The sequence below is a fragment of the Pseudopipra pipra genome, chromosome 2 (genome assembly GCF_036250125.1).
Source record: "Pseudopipra pipra isolate bDixPip1 chromosome 2, bDixPip1.hap1, whole genome shotgun sequence".
In the NCBI taxonomy this organism is placed as follows: domain Eukaryota; kingdom Metazoa; phylum Chordata; class Aves; order Passeriformes; family Pipridae; genus Pseudopipra; species Pseudopipra pipra.
The window spans coordinates 16,623,414-16,645,848 of record NC_087550.1 but is presented as its reverse complement, the minus strand read 5'-3'; the positions used below and the strand labels follow the sequence as shown (position 1 = coordinate 16,645,848).

The 22,435-nt window shown below is 39.2% G+C and overlaps 1 protein-coding gene and 1 long non-coding RNA gene across 2 annotated transcripts; one reads left to right on the top strand and one right to left on the bottom strand.

The window, feature by feature from the left end:
* Positions 1–37: 37 nt before the first annotated feature.
* Positions 38–7,609, bottom strand: N6AMT1 (N-6 adenine-specific DNA methyltransferase 1). The gene is made up of 6 exons (XM_064644036.1): positions 7,429–7,609; positions 6,296–6,385; positions 5,543–5,633; positions 4,224–4,307; positions 3,402–3,543; positions 38–2,712 (listed from the first exon to the last, which is right to left on the bottom strand). The coding sequence occupies exons 1-6, from the start codon at positions 7,569–7,571 to the stop codon at positions 2,606–2,608; spliced, it is 657 nt and encodes a 218-aa protein (XP_064500106.1). The 5' UTR covers positions 7,572–7,609; the 3' UTR covers positions 38–2,605.
* On the top strand, positions 7,424–9,169 carry LOC135409041 (uncharacterized). Its single transcript, XR_010427994.1, has 2 exons — positions 7,424–7,532; positions 7,783–9,169. It is a non-coding gene; the product is annotated as an uncharacterized LOC135409041 (long non-coding RNA).
* Positions 9,170–22,435: the final 13,266 nt, after the last annotated feature.

Here is a 22,435-nt window from a genome sequence, read left to right as displayed (position 1 = left end):
GTTTAATTAAAACTTCCTTTTTAATTAAAACTTCCTAAAACACGTAGCTTAATTCTATTGCATGTTTTGATGGCATCTTAAAATCTTTTGATTAGCCAAAGCGGTCAACACCGTAAAACTTCTAGAGGGGTCTATGGCTGTGACAGCATTTTGGTTCATTCAAACAGCCCTGTGCCTATAACATCAAATCCCATGATTCTACAGAAAGACAAAATTGTGCATAAAACCTCTTCTAACAGTTTTGTAAGGGGAAACTGAAGCCAAAAAAAAAAGTGTGGCTTTGCTAAGGTCTGTCATCAAGTCAAAAAGGTTCTAGAAGTAGGAAGCAGGCAAATTGCAATATAGCTTCTCAGAAGTGACTAGCTGGTCACTACAAAATCAAAACTTTGCTTAAAATCTTCAGTGTGGAAACACTTCATATCACATATGGCACAAAGTTTCTCTTAACAAGTTATTCAGAAGGTAAAACAAAGTCCTGAGTCAAGCCTCACTTTGGTCAAGGAAATGCAATTTTTTTTTAGCCTCAGTAGTTTCAAGAACTGTAATTTCTAGTATATTGTATAAATGTTAAGCAACACCTTTATCATGACTGCATCTTCCTTCTAAACCCTCTTGTTGTGTGTTTGTGTTCACATTCGTGTTCATTCATATAAAAACAAATGGACAGAAAAGCTACTGAAGGGAGCTGTTAGCTGTGTTTGAACTGTTGAATTGACTTGCAGCCTTGTTCTTCAGTGGCCTGCTAAGCTGGGGAACGGCAGCTGTCAAGAGTGTAAAACAACCACCACTGCACATTTCCTGCAATTCAGTCCTTTTTTCTATCTTCTTCAGGATGATTTAAGGAATAATTTTTATGCCAGACTGGCCTAAGTTGACTTTTGACCTATATGAGCTTCTTTGCAGTCAAATACCTCAAGTGGCATAGAAAGGCATGTTTGTGCTAACAGCACCTCCACTTCTGCCTGTCTAAACCCTCCTTTTTTCAGTCTCCTGGAGAAGTTTTTTAGGTCACTGCAGAGGAAAGCTCTCCATTGGGGTCTGTTGGTCAGGAAATACCTTCCTATTTTGGATAGTGATTTTGAGAAAGGACTTTTATTCCACTTCTCTACTTCCTTGCAGTCATTGTTTTCAGTTACCCAGGAACTAGACTTTTTTAACTGCATGCTTTTTTCCTCCTTAATACCTTTTCATGGATGACTACTCTTCATCTAGATTACTCCATAGTAGTATCCTCCTTGTAAAATGGCATAAAAGGGAGCACAATCACCATGTTACTGCCCAGAAGACTTCAGGAAAGGAATAGCATGCCTTGAATCATAGAATTGTTAGGGTTGAAAAGACCTTTAAGATCATGAAGTCCAAGCAACCCACCACCACTTCATGTTCACTGTTAAACCATGTCCTCAAGTGCTATATCCACATGTTTTTTGAACATTTCCAGGGATGGTGACTCCACCTTTCTCTGGAAGCCTATTCCAAAGCTTGACAGCTCTCTGTGTGAATTTATTTTTTTTTTAATACCTAATCTAAACCTCCCCTGGCACAACTTGAGGCTTTTTCTTCTCATCCTGTCACTTGTTACCTGTGAGAAGAGGCCAACCCACACCTGGGTGCAACCTCCCTTCAGGGAGTTGTAGAGTGACAAAGTGTCCCCTGAGCCTCCTGTTCTCCAGGCTAAACACCCCCAGCTCCCTCAGCTGCTCATCAGACTTGCCCTCCAGACCCTTCCCCAGCTCCCTTGCCCTTCCCTGGATATGCTTCCGCACCTCAACATTCTTCCTGAACTAAGGGGCCCAAAACTGAATCCAGGATTTGAGGTGTGGCCTCACCAGTGCCCAGCACAGGGGCCCTGGTCCTGCTGGCCACACTATTGCTGACACAGGCCAGGATGCCATTGGCCCTCTTGGCCACCTGGGCACACACACTGGATCATGTTCAGCCACTGTCAACCTGCACCCCCAGGTTCTTTTCTGCTGGGCAGCTCTCCAGCCACTCTGCCCCCAGCCTGTAGCGCTGCAGGGGGTTGTGGTGACCCAAGGGCAGGACGTGGCACAGGAAAGACACTTGCTTCTCCTTTCTGTTCAGAAGTACACCATTTCCTTCTGACAGAAACAAACTTGCTCATTGTGCCTTAGACCTGTAAAGGTGCCTGATACTACATCAAAAGGAGTACCATGGATTCAAAGTATTCCTTTAAACCCAGCATAGCTACAAACTAGCTATAAAACCAGGAGGAATTACATCAAGTACATTATTATAACAAGACACAATGACAAATATACAAATACTTATTTATAGAGGAAAAAGCCTTTGGTGCTTAAGTGCAAATGCAGCAGGGTGGGTTACTTCATGGTTCCTCCACAACTGCCCTGCAGATAGCCAGAGGATAACTGTACCTCTGCCAGCAGACAACAGCTGGTTCACATTCAGAATAAATATAAATACAGAGTCTTGATCAGTCTCACTGCAGTAATCAGGAAGTGAGAGTACACCTCAAGAAGGTCAAAATCTTGGTTTAAAAATTATTTGACAACTTCAGTGTTCAGCTGACAACTAGATGTTCAACTTTCTGCATGCCTACTAGCTGGAAGGTGAAGAGAAATTATCAAGACTTCCTAAATTTGAGGATAGTCAGCTTCTCTTGTCCTGCTTGCCTGGAAAGTACTTGTATGCCTTCTAAGCCACTTTTCTTCATTGTTTCCAGAATTTCATCTGTAATTGAAAGTTCAGTGTTTACAACTGAATTACAAACTGGTTATAAAGTATCTGTCAAACATAAATTGTAAAGCAAAGATTATAAACTATGTCCTCTTATTCTTTCAGACAGTAATTTTTATGCAAAATAATCTCCCACCAAGAATAAAGCTTACAATTTCCTACCTGAAGTTCAGTATTTTGCTATTAATAACAAAGAAAAATTCTGTATGAAGCTAAACTGTAGGAGAAAGGAAAAAGGAGATTTTGCAGCATCATCTCCCAAAAGCTGCCTAATAAATCAGGTGTGTAGAATAATCTTTCTTCTTAAAATTACTTGATAACTTGTAGCCATTAGCATTAGAAGAAACAAACCCAAATCTTTTCCCTACACCTTTAAAATGAAAGACATCACATTTCCAGCTAAGGGCTTTTGCCTTTTAAGTTAACACCACCATTCCCTTCCATGAGGAAGGATTGGCCTGGCTTTGTTAGTTAGTTCAGAAGATTTACAGTCACCTCTCAGACTTGGAACTGAACTCTTGCAGAGCTGCCGGGGTCCTACATACTACCATTTTCCAAATTAGCTTGGGGAGGTCTTAGTTTTGATAAATTTGCTTGTATTTTTGGTCTAGCTGTGATCAGTATTTTGATTAATAGTGTTAAAACTGGTTTGGCACATTTAAATGTCCAAGGACAGTGATCACCTGGATTATTTTCTTTAATTGTGACCAAGTAGAATAATCCTCCTGGTGAAAGAAGGTCTGGTACTAAAGGGAAAACTCTATCCATTACCTCTCTGCCCTGTTTGCCACCAGCCCAGGATACCTCTATTCCATGGCCTTTCACCTAGGAAGAATGAAAACAAAGACTGTCATAACATAGAATGATAGAATTGTCAGTGGTACTTGTAAGAAAAACATCACTATAATCTCTAGCTTTGGGTGTCTGCCATTAGAAGTCTGACAATTCTGATTCAGCAGGTTAGTTTATGCAGCAAATTACTTCAAGACTACTTTCTACAGGATGAACATACTATTTTGTTTCAAGTTCTATTCTTAAACTGAATTAAAAGAGCTACATTGTCACATACTTTGTATGTATTTTCTTGTAATGTTTTATGAGCTTGTTTGCCAAGTCAAAGGTGGTCAGAAAACCCCTGAAGTGTTTATGGGTCAAATTCTGAGAGTAGGAGTCTGCAGAAGCAGAGGATTTTTATTCTGCAGGAAACAAATGCATTTTCAGTTGAAAGTCTTCTATAAGAATTCCTTAGCATGCCTAACAGAAGTCCTACATGGTTTATACTTGATGGAGGAAGCAGGTATTGAGAAGCAGCAGCTAGCAATCCTTATTCCCCTGTAGAGTTTATAGGGAACTCCAGCATTTTCACTAAATCAGTGCTGGTCCTACAACATCCTTTACTATTTGAAAAAACCCTTGCAGTTTTCATAGCAGGGTCTTTTTGATTTGCTGTCTCTCCTCTGACAGTAAAAATACTATTTTTATTGTGTATTTCAAGTTTTTCTTACCTCTTCGGAAGGTGTTACCACATATGGTGGATTAAACAGCAGCAGATCAACCTTCCCATTTAGTCTTGGAGACAATCCTTTGACCTGTGGATGAAGTTGATGATTCTTTTGTGTGGGTTTTTTGTAAATATTTTGTAAAAATACAGTTATGTAATGCTGGATATTCTAAGCATTTCATCCTGACTTAGGAATAATAACCTTTACTTTCTATGTGCAAGAGAAGCATCAAGAAGAAGTACCCATGCAGAGCAGAACAATTTTGATAGTCTTATGATTATGTTATGTAAAAGTTGTAGAAAAGCAAGAGACACATGTGCAAGCACAGGGGTAGTACTTTATTCTTGCTCAGTTCAGAATTTAAGTTAGATATAAAAGAATGTTGAATTTTTCATTGGTTAACATTTGTTAGCCAAAATGACTGATCTGTGACAACTGCAGTTCAGTTCTCAGGTATGAGCAGTTGTTCATCCATTTTAAATCCCATTTATTGTTGCCTATCTACATTGTCTTCTGTAAACATATATATTCAGGGTTAAAAGATGAGAAAATTAGGTTTTCTCCATATCAAATTTTGTAAGAAACTAAAAGTAACAATATACACAGGTCCTAATTAAATCAGAAAAGGCTGAGAACTAAGAACTGTATAGCTTTAGAGGAAGGGGTATGATAATGTCAAGTGACTACAGAATTCCTCGTCCAGCATTTTCCCAAACTGTATCTACACAATTTATTTTTTAAATTAACTCAATGACTTTTTAGAGCTTAATTATGAATTTTAGAGCTTGAGTAGTGTGGTTTTCTCTTCTTTCAGAAACATTTTGTTTTCTTTTTCCCCATCCATGCTTTTAAAAAGAAGGTTTGTTCTAGGCTTTTTAGTTACTTTTCAGAATCAGGGCCACAAAGATGATTACAGGTCTGGAGCATCTCTCTTACGAGAAGAGACTGCAGGAGCTGGGCCTGCTTAGTCTGCAGAAAAGACTGAGGGGGGGGGGATCTCATTAATGCATATAAATATCGCAAAGGTGGGTGCCAAGAGGATGGTGCCAGACTCTTTTCAGTGGTGCCCAACAACAAAACAAGGAGTAATGATCATAAACTAAAACACAACAAGTTCCACCTCAGCATGAGGAAGAACTTTACATTGAGGGTGGCAGAGCACTTGAACAGGCTGTCCAGGGAGGTCATGGATTCTCCCTCTCTGGAGACATTCAAAATCCACCTGGACATGTTCTTAACTATTGTGTGATTCTGTGATCTCTAATAAGTATTAAAAAATTACAAAAACTATAAAGAAGATATTATTGAAACATCTATCTTACCAAGTCAGTAATGACTGGCTGAAGGTGAACATTGTTAAGCCGAGCTGTCTCCTGTGTACAGTAAGCTGCCATGGGGTTGATATCTGTACATCTAAAAGCAAAATATTACTAAGTGTAAGTTATGGGCTACCGTACATGGAAGTTTAACCCTATGAACCACATGCTAATTTATGTACTCTCAAAGACAATATCCATTTCAGCATCCTTTACTTTGCAAGTAAATAGCAAAAAACACCTAGTAAAATACACACATTGTATTAGCAGCTAAACCACTCAATGCTACACTGTAAGTTTTAATGGTTGTCTGAAAGTTGAAGTGTAGGATTTCCACTTCAACGCTAGCTCTGCATAAATATATATATTCATACAAGTCTCTAATAAAATTCAGTTACTCCCAACACCCAGGTAACTAATCTCACGAGACCACAGGAAGACTAGTCAGTGGGTAAAATTTAAGATTCAACCCAGCAAACACAAGTGTAGGTGTGGAAAAATGGAATTGTAGTCACAGCACTACTTAATTACAGAACCTGAAGTAAATAGTTCAGCACCTGTTGTGGTGCATCCCCTTTTGCCCTCAGTCCACATCTCAGAAATGCTCAACAGGCTTTCTTTTTGCTTTAATTTCCTTAGCTGTAGAACTGAGCTAATATTTCTTTGTAAACAGTTTTTAAAATGGGAAAATGAAAAATATATATTTGAGGGCTAAGCATTCTTTATTATTGCATGCAACAGTAATGCTGTTATACTTACATGTACAGTGCACTGGATCCAAGAATGGAAGAAGCTAGAAATGTTGAAACCACACCAGATCCAGATCCTATTTCAAGGCAGATCTCAACTCTAAAGAGAGAAAACTCTGGATGACTTTTATTTGTAACATATAAGAGCATCACAACAGACATAGAATTAGTCAAGACAGTGTTATGAAACATGCTCTCCTCCCAGACGTGCTAAAGTCATAGAATATCATAGAATATCCTGAGTTGGAAGGGACCCACAAGGATCATCAATTCCAGCTCCTGAACTTGCTGGTCACATGGCCCTCAATGCTCACATTATGTCACCTCTCCCATAGTGGCTTCCAGGCCTCCTGGTGCCCATACAGATGATTCCTGGTGATCACAAGCCACTTCTGGAAACACATATGTTTCACCTATGCCTAACATGAAAGTTTCTGTTAACTATGCAATCTCAACAGTACAAGCTACATTTCTACAGCATTTATTGTACATTTATTGCAGCAAGGCTGAACTGCAACAGAAATTATGAAAGTTCACTGTGAAGCTGCTCGAAGAAAGCAGGGCTCAAATGCATGGCATCGTAGAATATTCTGAGCTGGGACTCACAAGGATCATCAAAGTCCAACTCCCGCCCCTGTGCACGACACCCCAAGAATAACACCCTGTGCCTGAGAGCATCATCCAAACCCTCCCTGAACTCTGTCAGGCTTGGGGCTGTGACCACTTCCCTGGGGAGCCTGTTCCAGTGCCCAACCACCCTCTGGGTGGACAATGTTTTCCTGATATCCAACTTTAATCTTCCCTGACACAGCTTCATGCTGTTCCCTCGGGTCTTGTCACTGGTAAACAGAGAGCAAAGACCAGTGTCTGTCCCTCCACTTCCCCTCACGAGGGAAGCTATGGGGTCTGCCCTCAGTATCCTCTTCTCCAGGCTGAACAAGTCCAGTGACCGCAGCCGCTGCTCGTATGGCCCCTCTAGACCCTTCACCATCTTCGCAGCCCTCCTCTGGACACTGACAGCTTTAAGGCCCCTCTGAAGCTGTGGCGCCCAGTCCCTCTGTGACAGCAATCCCTCAGCAGATAAACCCCCTCCTCGGGTGCCTGGCGGCCGGTGCCGGTCCCGCCCCTCCGCGCCGCCCCTACCGAGCCTCCCGCAGGCGGCCCGCGTCCTGCTCCAGCGCATCCAGCAGCAGGAAGGTGTCCTCGGCCGGCTCGTACACGTCGCGGAAGGGCCCCCGCGGGCCCAGGTGTCCGTACCGCGGGGTGGGCAGCGCCGGCCCCGCCATGGCGGCACCTCCGGCGCGGGGGGAAGGGGCGGGTCGGGGGGAGGGAACTGCGCGGCCCGGGCCTGCGGCGGGCGGGGCGGCATCGCCGCGGTCCCACCGAGCCGGCATTAAACACCCCAGTGTGCGCGGCCATCCCGCCGTGGGTGTCCGTGAGTGCTGATGGGAGAGAGCCCTGCTGGTGTTGCTCGTAATTTTGGTGTCCGCTTCGCAGATTGTGTTTCCACCGTGAGAACTACCGCAGGGAGTCGGCGTGAGCACCGAATGAAAGAGGTGCTGAGGGAAGTTCTCGAAGCACACAGGGGAAACCCTTACATTGATACTCACTCAACTTAAACGAAGCTCTATTTTCCAGTTATAAAATACTATGTTTCTGTGATTTTTAGTCAACAACACCTCACCGCATGCTTATGTACCAACCCTGTGAACTTCAGAGTCGTAGAATCACAGAATGGCCTGGGTTGGAAGGCACCTTAAAGATCGTCTAGATCAAACCCCCCTGCCATGGGCAGGGACACCTTCCACTAGACCGGGTTGCTCAGAGCCCCATCCAACCTGGCCTTGAACACTTCCAGGGATGGGGCAGCCACAGCTTCTCTGGGCAAGCTGTTCCATTGTCTCACCACACTCACACTAAAAGAATTTCATCCTAATATCCAATCTAAACCTACTCACTTTCAGTTTGAAGTCTTAACCCCTTTTCACTACATACCTCTGTAAGTAGTCTCTGTCCATCTTTCTTCTAGGCTTTTTGGGTACTGGAAGACCTCAATTAGGTCACCCTGAAACCTTCTCTTTTCTAGGATGAACAATCCCGATTCTCTCAGCCTTTCTTCATAGGAGAGGTGCTCACTCCAGTCATCCTGGTGTCCTCTTCCAGACTTGCTCCCACATGTCGATGTCCTTCCTGTGCTGGGGACCCCAAAGATGGATGCAGTACTCTAACAAAAATGAGGCTCTGCAAAACTAAGAATTGAGGGGAAATTTCAGGGCACAGATCAGACTAATAATTTTCTCTACACAACAAACCCCAAACAAATTGTGATCAAAAGCAGAAGAGAGAGGTGGACAAATTCTAATTCCCATTAAATGTCTGTGTTCAATTATTAATGCAGTGAACACTCAAATTCTGACAGTAAGATGAATGTCTAGGTCAATGAAGGAAACAGGTGATGTTAACAAACAAGTTAGAATCTTAAAATGTTATTTTGATAGCAATTTCAAGTAACATGAGTTTTGGCAGAAGAAGGAAAAAATGCACCTAAACAACTAACCCAGTGGATTAATCTTTGTTGACTTATGTATATAAATGTACTTAAAATACAAGTATGTATGTGGCCTGGTTCCCGACTGGACAGGGTTAATATTTGCAGTAGCCAGGAGGGAACATGGCTGGGACCTGCAGGTTATTCTATACCACTTCACCTCATTTTCTGGGAACAGGGAAATGCCTGCTTCTGGGTCAGGGTAGTGTGGCACGGTCAGGTATGGTTGAAGGTTTCCACAATAACATTTCTTGTACATTCTGTTATTAGTATTGTTGCTGTTACTGTTTGTTTTCTTGTCTCATTGCTGTTTCCAATAAATTGTTCATATCTCAACCTGTGGTCTTTAACTTTTGTGCCTCTAATTGTCCTCTCCAGCCTGCCACAGGAGAAGGGCAGGGGGACAGGAAGACTAAATTGGAGAATACCATTACTAAACCATGACAGTATGTTGTGTACTTTAAGTACATAAATGTACCTAAGTCAGGTATGTCTTGTTTGCTACCGTCCATTTTGTTTTTTTTCTGGAACCCGGGAAAGATAACCCATTGCCACTTTTCACTTGCAACTGTGAATGGCTTCTGTAAAACAGAGGATATCTGCCATTCCTACAGAAGAACAGCTTCATTTTTGAGCATCTTGTAATTCATAAGTGCTGCTAAACTCATTTTGAAGCTAGTTTTTTTTCTCTTTATTTCTGTATCCACTGTAAGGTCAGCTTTGCATTGAAATGTAGGAAAACACAGAAAGGGAGTTCCTATGTCATGTGAGGATCTCATCCTTTACCCTCCATTGCAAAGAATTGTGAAATAGATACTTTGTGCTGAAAGTTTGTTGTTCATCTATTTCACATACATGGGTGTGAGAAAACGATGGTGTCATCATTATACTCAGTTCTTGCCATAACAAGAAATTTGTTTGGGTAAATTCTCTTAGAAACAAGACTATCCCTGCACACTGGAGAAAAAAACCCAACAATAACAAAAAAGAACAGCTAACTAGTGTTGCCTGACCCAAGTGTTGGACGCCAGCTCACCAGCCAGGAAGATTTAACTGAAAATTCAGTGTTATTCAGTACATCCTGCCTTACATCTGCCTTTAGCTGTGTCCCACGTTTCCAAGTAAAATCAACGTGCTGCTCTTTATCCTGAAAGCCAACCTTTTTCAAGTAACCAGAAATTATCAATAATAATAATAATATACCAGAAATATGTGACAAGAATTATGATGAGCCTGTAGTAAGCAACTGTCCTTTATGTCCAATCTTTTGTGGTAAGTGAATGCAATCAGATATCCAGAGATAAATATTCAGAGATCCAAAAATGAGGTTTTAACTCAAGGATCATTTTTATCCTGTCATGGAAATGAAACCATCAACTTTTATTTTAAAACAGGTTTCTTGGTCCACCATCTAGAGTGTAAAGCAATTCTAGAAAATGAGAAGTTCAGAAAATTTCAGTTTTCAGAGTAAATTTATTCATGGACCTGATCTTGTACTAGTATTACTTTTAGTTTAAAATGTTATTTTCTCTTCATTTATTCCCTCACATTAAGTGTTATCATAACCTACCTCAACCTTCATTTTGCCAACTAAATTAGTCCTTGTTGCCTCCTAATTTATGTCCTTATCATATCCTTTCATCATCCTTTTCTGATAAGATTTATTGTGATATTCAGCATGGTGTCTAAATACAGGCTAAATGAGATCTTAGCCTATGAGAAGATAATAGTTTCCTTAACTTGAAATCTCTTGGCTGACAAAGAGCAGGAATATCACATTTGTGTCAGAATGGTGGGTTCTGACTGAGGTTAACGTTAATCTGCTCTTACCTGGACCATCAGTGGAGGAAAATAGACTGCTTCTGTGGGCCAGGGGCTTGACAGGAGACAATAACTGGTTTTTTAGCTTAAAAGGAAACCCAGTAGATACTCCTTCATTTCATCTGTCTTCCCAAAGATTTGCTGCTGTGCCAGAGAAACAAATACTTGTAAAACATATTAAGCTTGCATAAAATTCCATTACCTTGGCAAAATGAAGTCATGTTAAGAGACAGAATTTTGCATTGTGTCCATATTGGGAAAATTAATTCTTTGGATATATTTTTTTAATCTCTACAGGTGGTCAAGCTTTGGAGTGCTGTAGAAGAAATTACTTCACCATCTTCAGCTGTACTGGCTATTATTTTTGGCTGTTTCATACTTCATGAAATCTAGTTAATTATTATTGGGCTTTTTTAATACTTATAAGTCCTTCTGGGTGAATTTTACAAAACATTTATTTTTATTGCTTATATAACTGCGTACCTAAAATGTTTTTCTTGGTAGGTAACTGTACTGGTTTTGCCAAAACAGATTCTATTTCAATTTTGGGAAGTTGTTGGAAGGCTAATACGGGAATATGTTTTTCAGTGGTGCCTGTGCTATGTTATTAAAGTAGGCTTTATGGAGATGAAAAATTGTTCTTGACAGGAATCATAACCATTTGTTTGCGCTAAGATGTATGGCTTCATCCCATTTGGAATTCAGTGCCATACTTCTCACACAGCGAATCCTTAACCCATGATTTCCTAACTGCCTGTCAGCCCTCAGAGATCTCCATTATAAAATTCTCAAACATTTCACAGCTGCATCTGGCCCTCTGTGTCCTGGAAGTAATGTAGACCTGTGCTGGACCTATGAATGCTCCTGTTTCACTGCATCTGAGGTCTGGAAGAAATCTCTTTATCTAAGTCGTCCAACAGGCAACCTCATCTTATAATATCTTTCTCAAACTGAGCAAGTATCTTCTTGAAAGTATATAGGCTTCTTGCCAACAATATTTCTAATGAAAAGCTGTTATAACACTTTGGTGCTCTAATCATTAGAAACCTTGTAATTCCTGGCCTAAATGCAGAGGTGATAGATTTTATACTCACTCTTCCAGCAAGTATGCAAGCTTAGGTGATTCTTTTCATAGTTTTTCCTTGATGAATTTGTAGACAAAGAAAGGTTCTCATCAGCCTTTGTTTTGCTTGATTAAATAAGAAATGCTCTTAAAATTTCCTGCCGTAAGACATTATTTTAATTTCTCTTACTGCACTTCTAGACTTTCCATGTATGGATTCAAGTCAGACTTCACACTGAATGTGACTTGTACAAAGACTGCAGGTAATGCCTTATTGATGCTTTGAAGAATTTACTAGCTTCATTATCTCATGTGGGATTTTCCTGGTACATCCCAGGATCACGGTTGCACTTTCTTTGCAGAAATAGTTTCTTTCCATTTTGTGATCAGCTGGTTTTCCTTGGTTTTTCCTCAATGGTTTCCAAATAACTGACTATAAAGTGAGAATTCCATAGCATTTTATTGTTTTTAATAGTTCCCTTTTTGCATGCCTATTGCTTACATTCTGGTCATTTTGTTCACCCCCCCAAAGGTTGTCTCCTGATTTCATGTTGTCATCATAGTGATGCCAAGGATACTGATAAAAAAACTTTAGTAAAATCAGCCCCAAGACTGGTATTTCAGGAAGTAACCATTAGTGACTTTGAACCTCATACTATTCATTTTTGGTATGGTATATGACTAACTTTTATTCAGTTTCTTGTTCGCTTTATGTTTCTGCTGCCAATTCCATCATTTCCAGCTTAGTTCATACTTTTCCACATAACATCACATCTAAAGCTGCATGGGAGTCTAAGCAGATTATTTTTGTGTTTAAAAATGGAGGCAGACACTGCAGTAATACACTGCCGCTGCCATCACAACCTAAATCATCTGTCTGTTGTTTTTAACTGTTATTCCAGGTCAGCAGTACAGAGGTCCTGCTGCTTTCCTTCTTGTCGTTTTGAACACGTGTGCAAACCATTTTGATCTAGTATTTAATATCTTTGATAGAATTCTAGAATCATAAAATGGCTTGGGTTAGAAGGGATGTTAAAGTTCATCTAGTTCCAGCCCCCCTACTATGGACAGGGACACCTCTCACTAGTCCAAGCCCCATCCAACCTGGGCTTGAACACTTCCAGGGATGGGGCAATAGTCTTCATTAAGACTATTTCAAACTTATTTTAACATTTCTTGTGTTACATTGTATATTCTAGCTTGCAAGACATGGCTTTTTTACTGATCAGTCTTATATTCTATTTCATTTTGACACTGCATGTTCATAATATCGTGCTTGAGATGGTTATTTAACCAATCAGGTTTGAAGCCTATTCCTGCACTCATTCATTCCCTTGCTTCCATCTTTAACCACAATCAAATATTGTCATCCCCTTTTGACCCTGACATCCTCAAATAACCTGCTCATTAATTAGCTAAGACCAAAATACTATAATCTTTTTACTGTTTCCCTGACTATTAAGCAAAGAACTATTGCTGCTGTTGATGTGAAAAGCACTTGGATGTTACTAATTTCTAGTCTTTTGATAATTAACTTCTTTTTCCAAGTGTCACATTTTCCATTTACCCATTCTAATTGTGTACCTTAGTTTCCAAACCATACCAAAAGCCAAACCTTGTAGTTTATACTGCAATAAAATTCCCCATCTTCTGTAGATCCTGTCAGATGAGTCAATGCTTGGTTTTATACACTATTCTTTTGTATTTCTAAGGTGAATAGCTCAAATCTTTTTTTACCTCCTTGCTTCCCTCCTGACCGATGAAAATTCTTGCCCTTACCTCATGACATTGCAGCAATACATCATGGCATGGCAAGGTTTAGTCACACTGTGGAATTTTTAGACCTGCTAAGGAATGGTCCAGGGATGACACATTAGAGAGTAAGAATGATGGATACTTGTTTATAGCCCTTCCTGAAAAGATCTCAGAGTGCACGTGAAACTTTAAAAACCAGTTACCAGCTATTGAAGGAATTACATCACTCAACATTGAAATGCAGCTCCCTCAGGGAAAAGGCAAGGAACTTTTTAATAGTGTACAAAAGTATTTCAACACTTCAGGAGAGAAAATGAATAATGCCATAATCAACTGAGCAGAAAGAGAATGTGTAGTGAGTAGTCATATATACTTTTTTAAACTGGATGGAGGCCAGAAACCTGGGAAAAACCTACTGCTAATGTAAAAAAATGGAATTGGTTTTTTTCAGCCACCAGTGATCGAGTTCTTTGGTTTACATTTACAACTTAAACCAAAACACCTCAAGCAGCAGAGTCATAGTGGAACTTTCTTTTATAATTGAGATACCAATGTTTCCTCCTTCAGGGGGCAGGAATGATGTCTGATTTCCCCAAGAACTTAGAAAAAATTAAGTTCTATACAGGACTCTATAGAGAAGCAAGAACACCACAGTCAGTTTGTTATTTAAATTAGTCAGTGTTAGAGACAACTATAATTAACATCAGTCTTGTCTTATCATAAGCATCTGAGTAGGTATAAATGCACCAGATCAACTCTTTACTTATTTTAAATTATAACTTTATTGACTTCATCAGAGCTGTAGCTACTCTAGTGTTCATAAACAGAAGACAGAAAACCTAGAAAGAACAATTATAATTGTCCTTATACATTTCAGAATAAATTTGTTGTCATTCATCAGAAAATAAATCACTATCATGGAAAATCAGGGAAAATCTGTTTAGCAAAGGCAAGAGATACCACAGGCATATCTTAGGTTAGAACAGGATAAACAAAACTCGATATTATTATCCTATTATATGTATTGGTGTTAAGGTATATAAGCACACATATATTTATAATGGCATTATATAAAAATAGTATTGTATATACATAATATATATTATGTGCAATGTATATATACATTTATATATATCTATAATATCTATATAATCCTATTTTTTGTGTGCTGTTTTATAAAGAAGCTCATAAATGGGTGATGGAAAGCTGCTGAAGCCAGGAAAAGACTGTCTTTCTGAAGAATATATTAGGATGTGAGGCAAGGGAAGAGTAAGAATAAAATGAGATTGAAGCTTTTAAAACAGTGAGTGTTGACAACTACATTGTATGAACTGAAAAAATTGAAGCTATAAGAGAGTTTTCAGGAACTCATGAAACTTAAAGGCAAGAAATATACTTTGTTCCACAGTATATCATCAAGTAATAGAACTAATTTTCAAAATATGTAAATGAAGCCAAAAGTTTCAAGCAATTTGTTTAAGGAACAGACAATAAAATACACTAACACTTTTGCTTTAAATAAAAAACAGCTGTCCACGAATGAGCATTTAGAGTAGGACTTATTAAATGCTCAGGTTATTCAAACATTATGTACTTAGTTTTAATTCTGATGGGGTTACTCTACATTAAAAGTGAGTTATGTGAGTTCTTAGTAGAAAAAAAATGTTATTTTCTGTTGACTTGTTGAAGCAGGTTATACCAGAGAAACTCACTACAAAAAATGATTCAGTTTGAACTGAAACATCTCTAAGGAAGAGGCCTAAGAACAACCAAACATAGTGAGGAGCTTTGAGCAGATTTTTTTAAATTTTACTATTTCTAGTAAGAGGCCTCTAATTGTCAGATCAAAGTGGCACTCAGGCAGGAAAAGGGTTCTGGTCCTGGTCCAACCTCCTGCCCAAAGCAGGGCCATCTCTGGGATTAGGCCAGGCTGCCTGGGGCTTTCTCCAGGCAGGTTTTGAAACCCTCCAAAGATGGAGCCTGCACAAACTAACCAGCAACTGTTCCTCTGCTTGACTGTGAGAGTCAGGGTGAGAATGTTTTCCTTCCCATCCAGCCTGAACTTTGCTTGTTTCAACTTGTGTTCGTGGCTTCTTGTCGTTTCACTACAGAACTGCTCCTCCTAGGTTTCTGTCTGAAAACTTGCTTGGGAGTCCATTCTATGTCCATCCATTGTAGGATAATGGACTGGGCGAGGGTCTAGAGTGTAAGTCCTGTGAGGAGTGGCTGAGGGATCTGGGGGTGGCTCAGCCTGGAGAAAAGGAGGCTCAGCGGGGACCTCAGACCTCTACAGCTACCTGAAAGGAGATTGTAGCCAGGTGGGGATTGGGCCCTTTTCCCATTTAACTAGTAACAGGACAAGAGGAAATGCCCTCCAGCTGCATCAGGGGAGGTTCAGGTTGGGCATCAGGAGGAATTTCATCAGTGAAAGGGTGGTTCATCATTGGAATTGGCTGCCCGTGGAAATGGTGGTGTCTCCATCCCTTGGAGTATTAAAAGAATGATTGGACATGGCAATCAGTGCTATGGTGTTTGGACAAAAGTTGAATTTGGGTGATGTTGGAGGTCTTTTTCACCTTAATGATTCTATGATTCTAATACAGTTTTCTTGTAAAAATATGAGGGGAAACACCTGCCATGGGAAAGATTCCCTGTTCTTTCTCCTGTCTGACATTGGTCATACTGATTATACTAATACTGATACTAGATTAGGCAGGCTGTGCTTTTCACATTAGTGAATTTTCTCTCTCTCCCTATTTGGATAAATTAGGCACATTTTTTCAGCACCTTCTATTATTTCCCGGACCATTTTAATATGTTCATATAGTAAAGAAAAGCATGACTACTAAGAAACTAAACAAAATCTGCATGAAATTATGGCGGTTTTCCCTGTATGTACTTCCCTGTATGAATTTTAGTGTGAAAATCTAATAAAGGGATATTAAAAATGGTTTTCACTTCAAAACAACCTTAATATGTCTTTAATAATGACATTTGATGTTCCGTTACCATCATGCTTCAAAGGCCGAGGGGAGGAGTGTGGGGATAGGCAGTTGTCTACCAAAACACAAACTGTTGATGTAGCAAGCTTATGTCATTAAGCACCTCAGAGGAACAATTTTCTTGAGGGTTGCCTAAAGAAAGCATCTTGACAGTGTTAGAAAAAAGGCACTAATATTATACAAAGCATACGTTGTCTGTGGGTTTGTATATTGTACTGATTGATGAGTGTACATTGAAAAGTTCAAGTCACAAGTATTCACATAATGGTATTTTTGTAGAATAAGTTCTGAAATCATACTTTGTTCAGCCAAAAATAGAAGAGCAAAATTTGGCCTATAATGAAGGACCTTATGACGGTACAAGAGGTGAGGAGCAGACTGCCACCAACATAAATGCCAAGGACTATGGATGGGAGGCCACGTTTGCTATGACTTTCCATAACTTTATATCAAGACTTTAATTATCTTGGTTTTTTTTTTAAGGAAAAGTAAAATAAAAAGATACAAAAAAGCATGACTGAAAGAAGAAACTGAATATATTGTGGGAAGGAACCTGAATAATAACATATTTCTGGCTGAGTTAGCCTGATCTACAATCAGAATGTGAGATTTGGGAAGCCTTTTTTTTTTGGCTTGTAAGAGTGCATAGTGTAACATTTTCATTGGACTACACTCAAATTGAGTCTTTATCCAGCAACAACCACCTCCTTAGGTTGTCCACTTTTCACACACACACCTGTTAATATATTTTAAAGGAAATAATAAAAATATGTTACAAGTAGAGACATAACATATGTCAGTAAGAATAAATGGGGGGGTGATTTAGAAAGGTATTAAAGTCTTCAAGGTGCCTGGTTGGTGAGCCATGCTCTAAAGCGTTGCAGATTGACCTCAGCTGGAGCCAGGATGCAGCTGAGCAAGTAAAATTGCTGTGATGGATTCTTGTCATTCTTGCTCTCTTTGTGTAGCACATGACTCTCTCATTTTGGTCTCTTAGCATGGAGCTAAATTTTGTAAGAAATGATGAAAAATATTTTGTGATCTGTGGTGAGTTGAGTCAAATGTAGTCAGAGCTCTGTGGATCTGTGTCTACTGCACAGTTTCATGTAAACTTGGAGGACTAAACTCAAAGATTTTGTCTCTTTCAGTAGCAATTCCCCACGTGGGAGCAAAGAGGGAAATAGTCAACTGAGGATTTGAATTGCAAAGGATGAGGAGCAACTCACAGGGACAAATTTCCTAGCAAGAAGAAACATAGAAAAAAAGGCAAGCTCCACTTTGAAACATGAAAAATGCTGTTTACTTTAGAAACATCTAAATATTTATTGTATTGTGTAAGATAAATTGCATTTCCCCCCCCCCCCCTTTGGCTGAGTCTTTGTTTTCTTCAGCTGTCGCCTATATCAATAGTACTTTGGAAGAGCCAGAAGAGTTGGGGGACATTTGAGAAAGGGAGAGTACTAAAGGGGAGTACTGCTTCTAAAGGGAGTAAATGCTCCCTACATTGTAGACACCCCCTAGCTAGCTATAACATCCTCACTTTCAAACAGCAGTCTTTTGAAACATCTCTTTAAAAACTAATAACTTGAGCAGATGTTCAGTCATACAAATATTTTGAAAGAGATGTAAGAAGCTCTAGGAGTTAAAATTTGGGAAGGAAATAGAAACTTGTAAATAGATACACAAATAAGGTCACTATTTAATAGGTCCACAGCAATTGCACATTGAAGAAAAATGCTATAAATCCCTTCTGACAGTACATATGTTAAAGAAAGCAAAACTAATCAGTCACTGGAAGATGGGCTGGTGGTCTGATTAGCTAATGTAATTCTTCCAAGTAAAATTAATTTTTTTCTAAAATATGCTAGATGTTACCATTAAACCTATCAAATAAAAATTCATATGGCCATATTTTTTTCATTGCTGGCTTAAAATAACAATACTGACCTTGGCAGGAAGTAAATTCTTGAGATTAATGACCAGCTTGGGTTAATGATCCTTGGCTGTGTTGCTGACCTTTGTCTCCTCCCAGCCAGCCATTAATCCTCAGGAAATTTATTGCATCTTGATTGTTATTACTCACATGTGTACAAGCCTCAGAAGCTGTGGCAAACATGTAAGTGGTGCTTTGCATCGAGAACTCTTAAGGCAGAAACCAAAGCAAGAACAGCTTTGAAACTTAAAAAAATCAGAAAGGCGAATCTTATGATTTTGATCAAAAAATTAGTAACAGCCTTCACTGTGCACTGTTTTCTCTGTATAAGTCTTGGAGCAATTACTGAAGAACATTATGGAATATGAAAAATGTAGCCCTTGGCACTGACTGTCTAGTTCAGGCATTTCTGAAACTGCTATCAACTTTGAATTTAAATGCCAAATACAATATTTTGCCTCGATGTAATTCTTTAAAGTACCATCCATTCTCCTTTCACTGGAAATGGTGCAAATCAGAACCTTTTATGAAGGTATAAAATGAGGGGGAAGGTTTTGCTCATCAATTCTTTTTCACTACCCACCAGGCACATAGTTAACTCTTGCACTTAGGTGACAGCTTACGGAGAAAGATGATGAGAGGAGACAGGATTTGCCTAAGACCTTAAAAAAAGCAATGTATGGAGTTATAATGAGAAGACGTGAGTTTTCTAGTTAATATTGATGTTAGTGTTCATTTCTGAAGACCCTTTTCCCTTATCTGTGCTAAGGATGCAATCTTTATACACCTGATTATGGTGTATAAACCAGTTACCTTTCCATCATTAAGAACTTCATCGAAGTTTCAGATACAGAAACACAGAGGAATTAAAATAAGTGCTATGATACTCCTTTCCACAGCTTTTTGAACTGGTAGTTCTGGAAAAAAAAAAAGAAACTACACAAAACATGTGGCTGAAATCAGACATAAATACTTCATGGTGTCAAAAATCTTACTGTTAAATTTGGATCTAACTAAACTTCTTTTTCCCTCCAAAAATGAACAAACAAGAAACCAGGCATCTGAGTAGAAGGTCATCCTAGAATGCCTTAGATGTGTCAGTTAATGTGCGTAGAATTTATTTAAGCAAAGACACTTTTCCTTGCAAATTATTGGCTTTAAAGGCCTTGTCAGACCTTCCATTTTTTGTGACTTTCTTGCTCCAGTTTTTTACCAACCTAGGCACTGCATTACTTACCAGCAGTGTTGTGCCTAAGGGACATTGAATGGAAACTGTGGAAGTGCAGTATTTTAACCAACTGCACAGATAACCAGTGAAAGATGTCAGGAATTTATTGCCCTGCACACAGTTGATCACAGTGTCTTCCCAGCATTCACAGGTGTGCCAGACTGAGAGGCAAAATACCTGAGCAACAAAAATAAAACACCTACTAAATGTCTTATTTCCAGTGCAATTTCTGGATCTGGGCAGGTGCAGATGGAGCAAGTGAGGGAGTGGTTTTCCCAAGAGAATAAAAAGCGTAAAAATGCAGTTACTTTATAAGGACTGTTGTGATGGCAAAAGCATTTTTTAATGACAATAAGAAGAGTCATCTTTCTTCACACACTATATATAATTTGTAAACCCTCCATTCGAACTATTCCCATGCAACATAAGCTGCGTCCAAAAATCCATTGAAATCTTTAAAAAATGAACATTTTATTGACAGTTTCCCTACTACATTTTCACAACACAAAAGTACAAACAATTTGACTTTTCTCTAGTTCTAAGAGGATTTCACTGAGATAAAATTATAAGTTAAGAAGTTAGTCAAAGCTCTGTTTTTAGTGCAAGCGTAGTATCGTGCAGTGCAGGCAAAGAAGGAAGGCAACAGCTCAGAAATGACCAGGGGGTGTATCTTTTGAAGCCCCAGGTTTTGATGAGGTAAAGATGGAAATTCTCAGCAAGGTATTCAGCAAAACAGCTGAATTCAGCTAAGGACTTCTGTTCTGGTCACAGTGGCAGGGGCTGGCAGTGGTAGCCATAACAAGAGACAAGAAGCTGAAGATTTCCAGTGGTCAGCCAGCCTGGCTGCTGAGAAAAGAAGAGTGGATGAATAATCAAGGAAGGAATGGAGTCATAGAATCACTTAGATTGGAAAAGACCCCTAAGTGCATCGAGTACAACTGTTATCACAGCACCACTGTGTTCACCACTAAACAATATCCCCAAGTGGCACATCTACACGTCTTTTGAATGCAATATTAGGCACTCTCCATCTCAAATATCCTGCATCACTATTTTAATATACCAGGAAGCTTGATGTACCTCTTTGATTACTAGCTACAGTGCAGATTTTTACTTATTTTGAGAGAGATTGGAAGAACTTAATAAGAAGATGTGAAAACAACAGAACTTGATTGTTTTGGCCAATTCACAACATGAATTGAAATGTTTGGTTCTCCATATATCTTTTAACCTTATGACATTTCAGTAAAATGAATTCATCTAAAAGTTCTTTTTTCAAATATTTGTTCTAGTGTCACAGTGATGTTGGAATATGAGTGATACTTTTGGAAATGTCAGTAATGCAGGTAATAAACATTAATGATTTAACTAAAAGCAAAAAATTATGCATGGCTCATCACTCAGCACTTTTCCAGGTCTGTCTCTACTTCTCATTCCTGAGGCAAACATCCTCAAATATTTGGCTATTGATTAGCAACAGCTGGCTTGAAAAGACTTCTAGAAATGGAAAGCTATTTAGACAAGCAGGCAATGAAATACATTTTTGATATTTCAACAGAGATTTCTCTTTTTCCTCCTGGCAAAAAAAGTTATATATTAACGAAGCACTCAGGTTACTAATATATACGATGTGCATGCATTCAGTATTGACAGAAATCTCAGTGCTGAGATTTTCCAAAATACCTGAAAATGCTTGCTTAAAGGATTTTTATGGATAAATATTTGTTAATGGCAAAAATTTGATGGTTTACATAAAAAACCACATTGAGGGAAGAAGATACAGAAGACAGAATAACAGTCTTTTTAATAGATTATCAAGGGTATTGAATTAAAATTGCCTAGGTGAATTTAAATTTTATATTCCTTAACTTTTAAATTCCTCACTCTAGGACTAGAATTTATTTTTAGTGTTACTTAAAATGCCTAATGTGCATGTAAAGGAAGAAGAAGAAGGACTAAATTAATGTACTCTAAAATTAAATAAAACCCCAAACCAGCCATAAGGTTAATGGATATCTTTGCAATAAAAGCAGTTTGTCTGGAGTTCTTGATGTATTTTTCTGCATTGTTAATGATATAACAGCTTCTGACAGTTTGCTCCAAACAAAACAGATAAGTTTCACATGATCCTTATTGACATCTTGCTTTATGTGTTTGCTCTGAGGAATTCACAGAAAGAAAAGCAAAAGTATGATAGAAAACAAGATTCAAAGGAATCTTGTGCATTAGGGCTGCATCTACGCTACCGATTTGTCCTTGGTCTGTAGAGGGATTTTTAAATTAACTGCTTGGCTCTGTTTTACCATGCATTGAGCCAACATATGGAGTGGTTGTGGTATGTGTGAATGGGCATTGCTTTAGAGGAAACCAAACCAGCAGCTCCTCATCAGCTGCATGCCAGGTCTTGATGGGGATACTGTGGATCATGGTGTGGGTTGCATTCCTCTGGAAGATCTCTGCTCCCTGCCACTCACATCAACCACTCTCCTGTCCAGTGTGCAGCTTTTTATGTGTTTGTACCCTTCACCTGCAAAACTGATGGAGTGGGAAGGGAGTGCTTGAGGATTATGGAGGAGTTGGGACCTTTAACTCATAGCCCCAGAGAAGGGATCTATCTGGTGAGTCTATATGCCATGCAGCGTGGGCACCCAGCTCCCTCCTGGTGGACTAAGCTCATGCAGCCCCCATAGACATCTCTGCACAGATGCTGCATGGAGATCTTCTCACCTGAACGTGGTGTGTGATGACCACAGGAAAGGTGCCCTGCCAGCAGGAGTGCGGTGCAGATCCTATCCCTGTT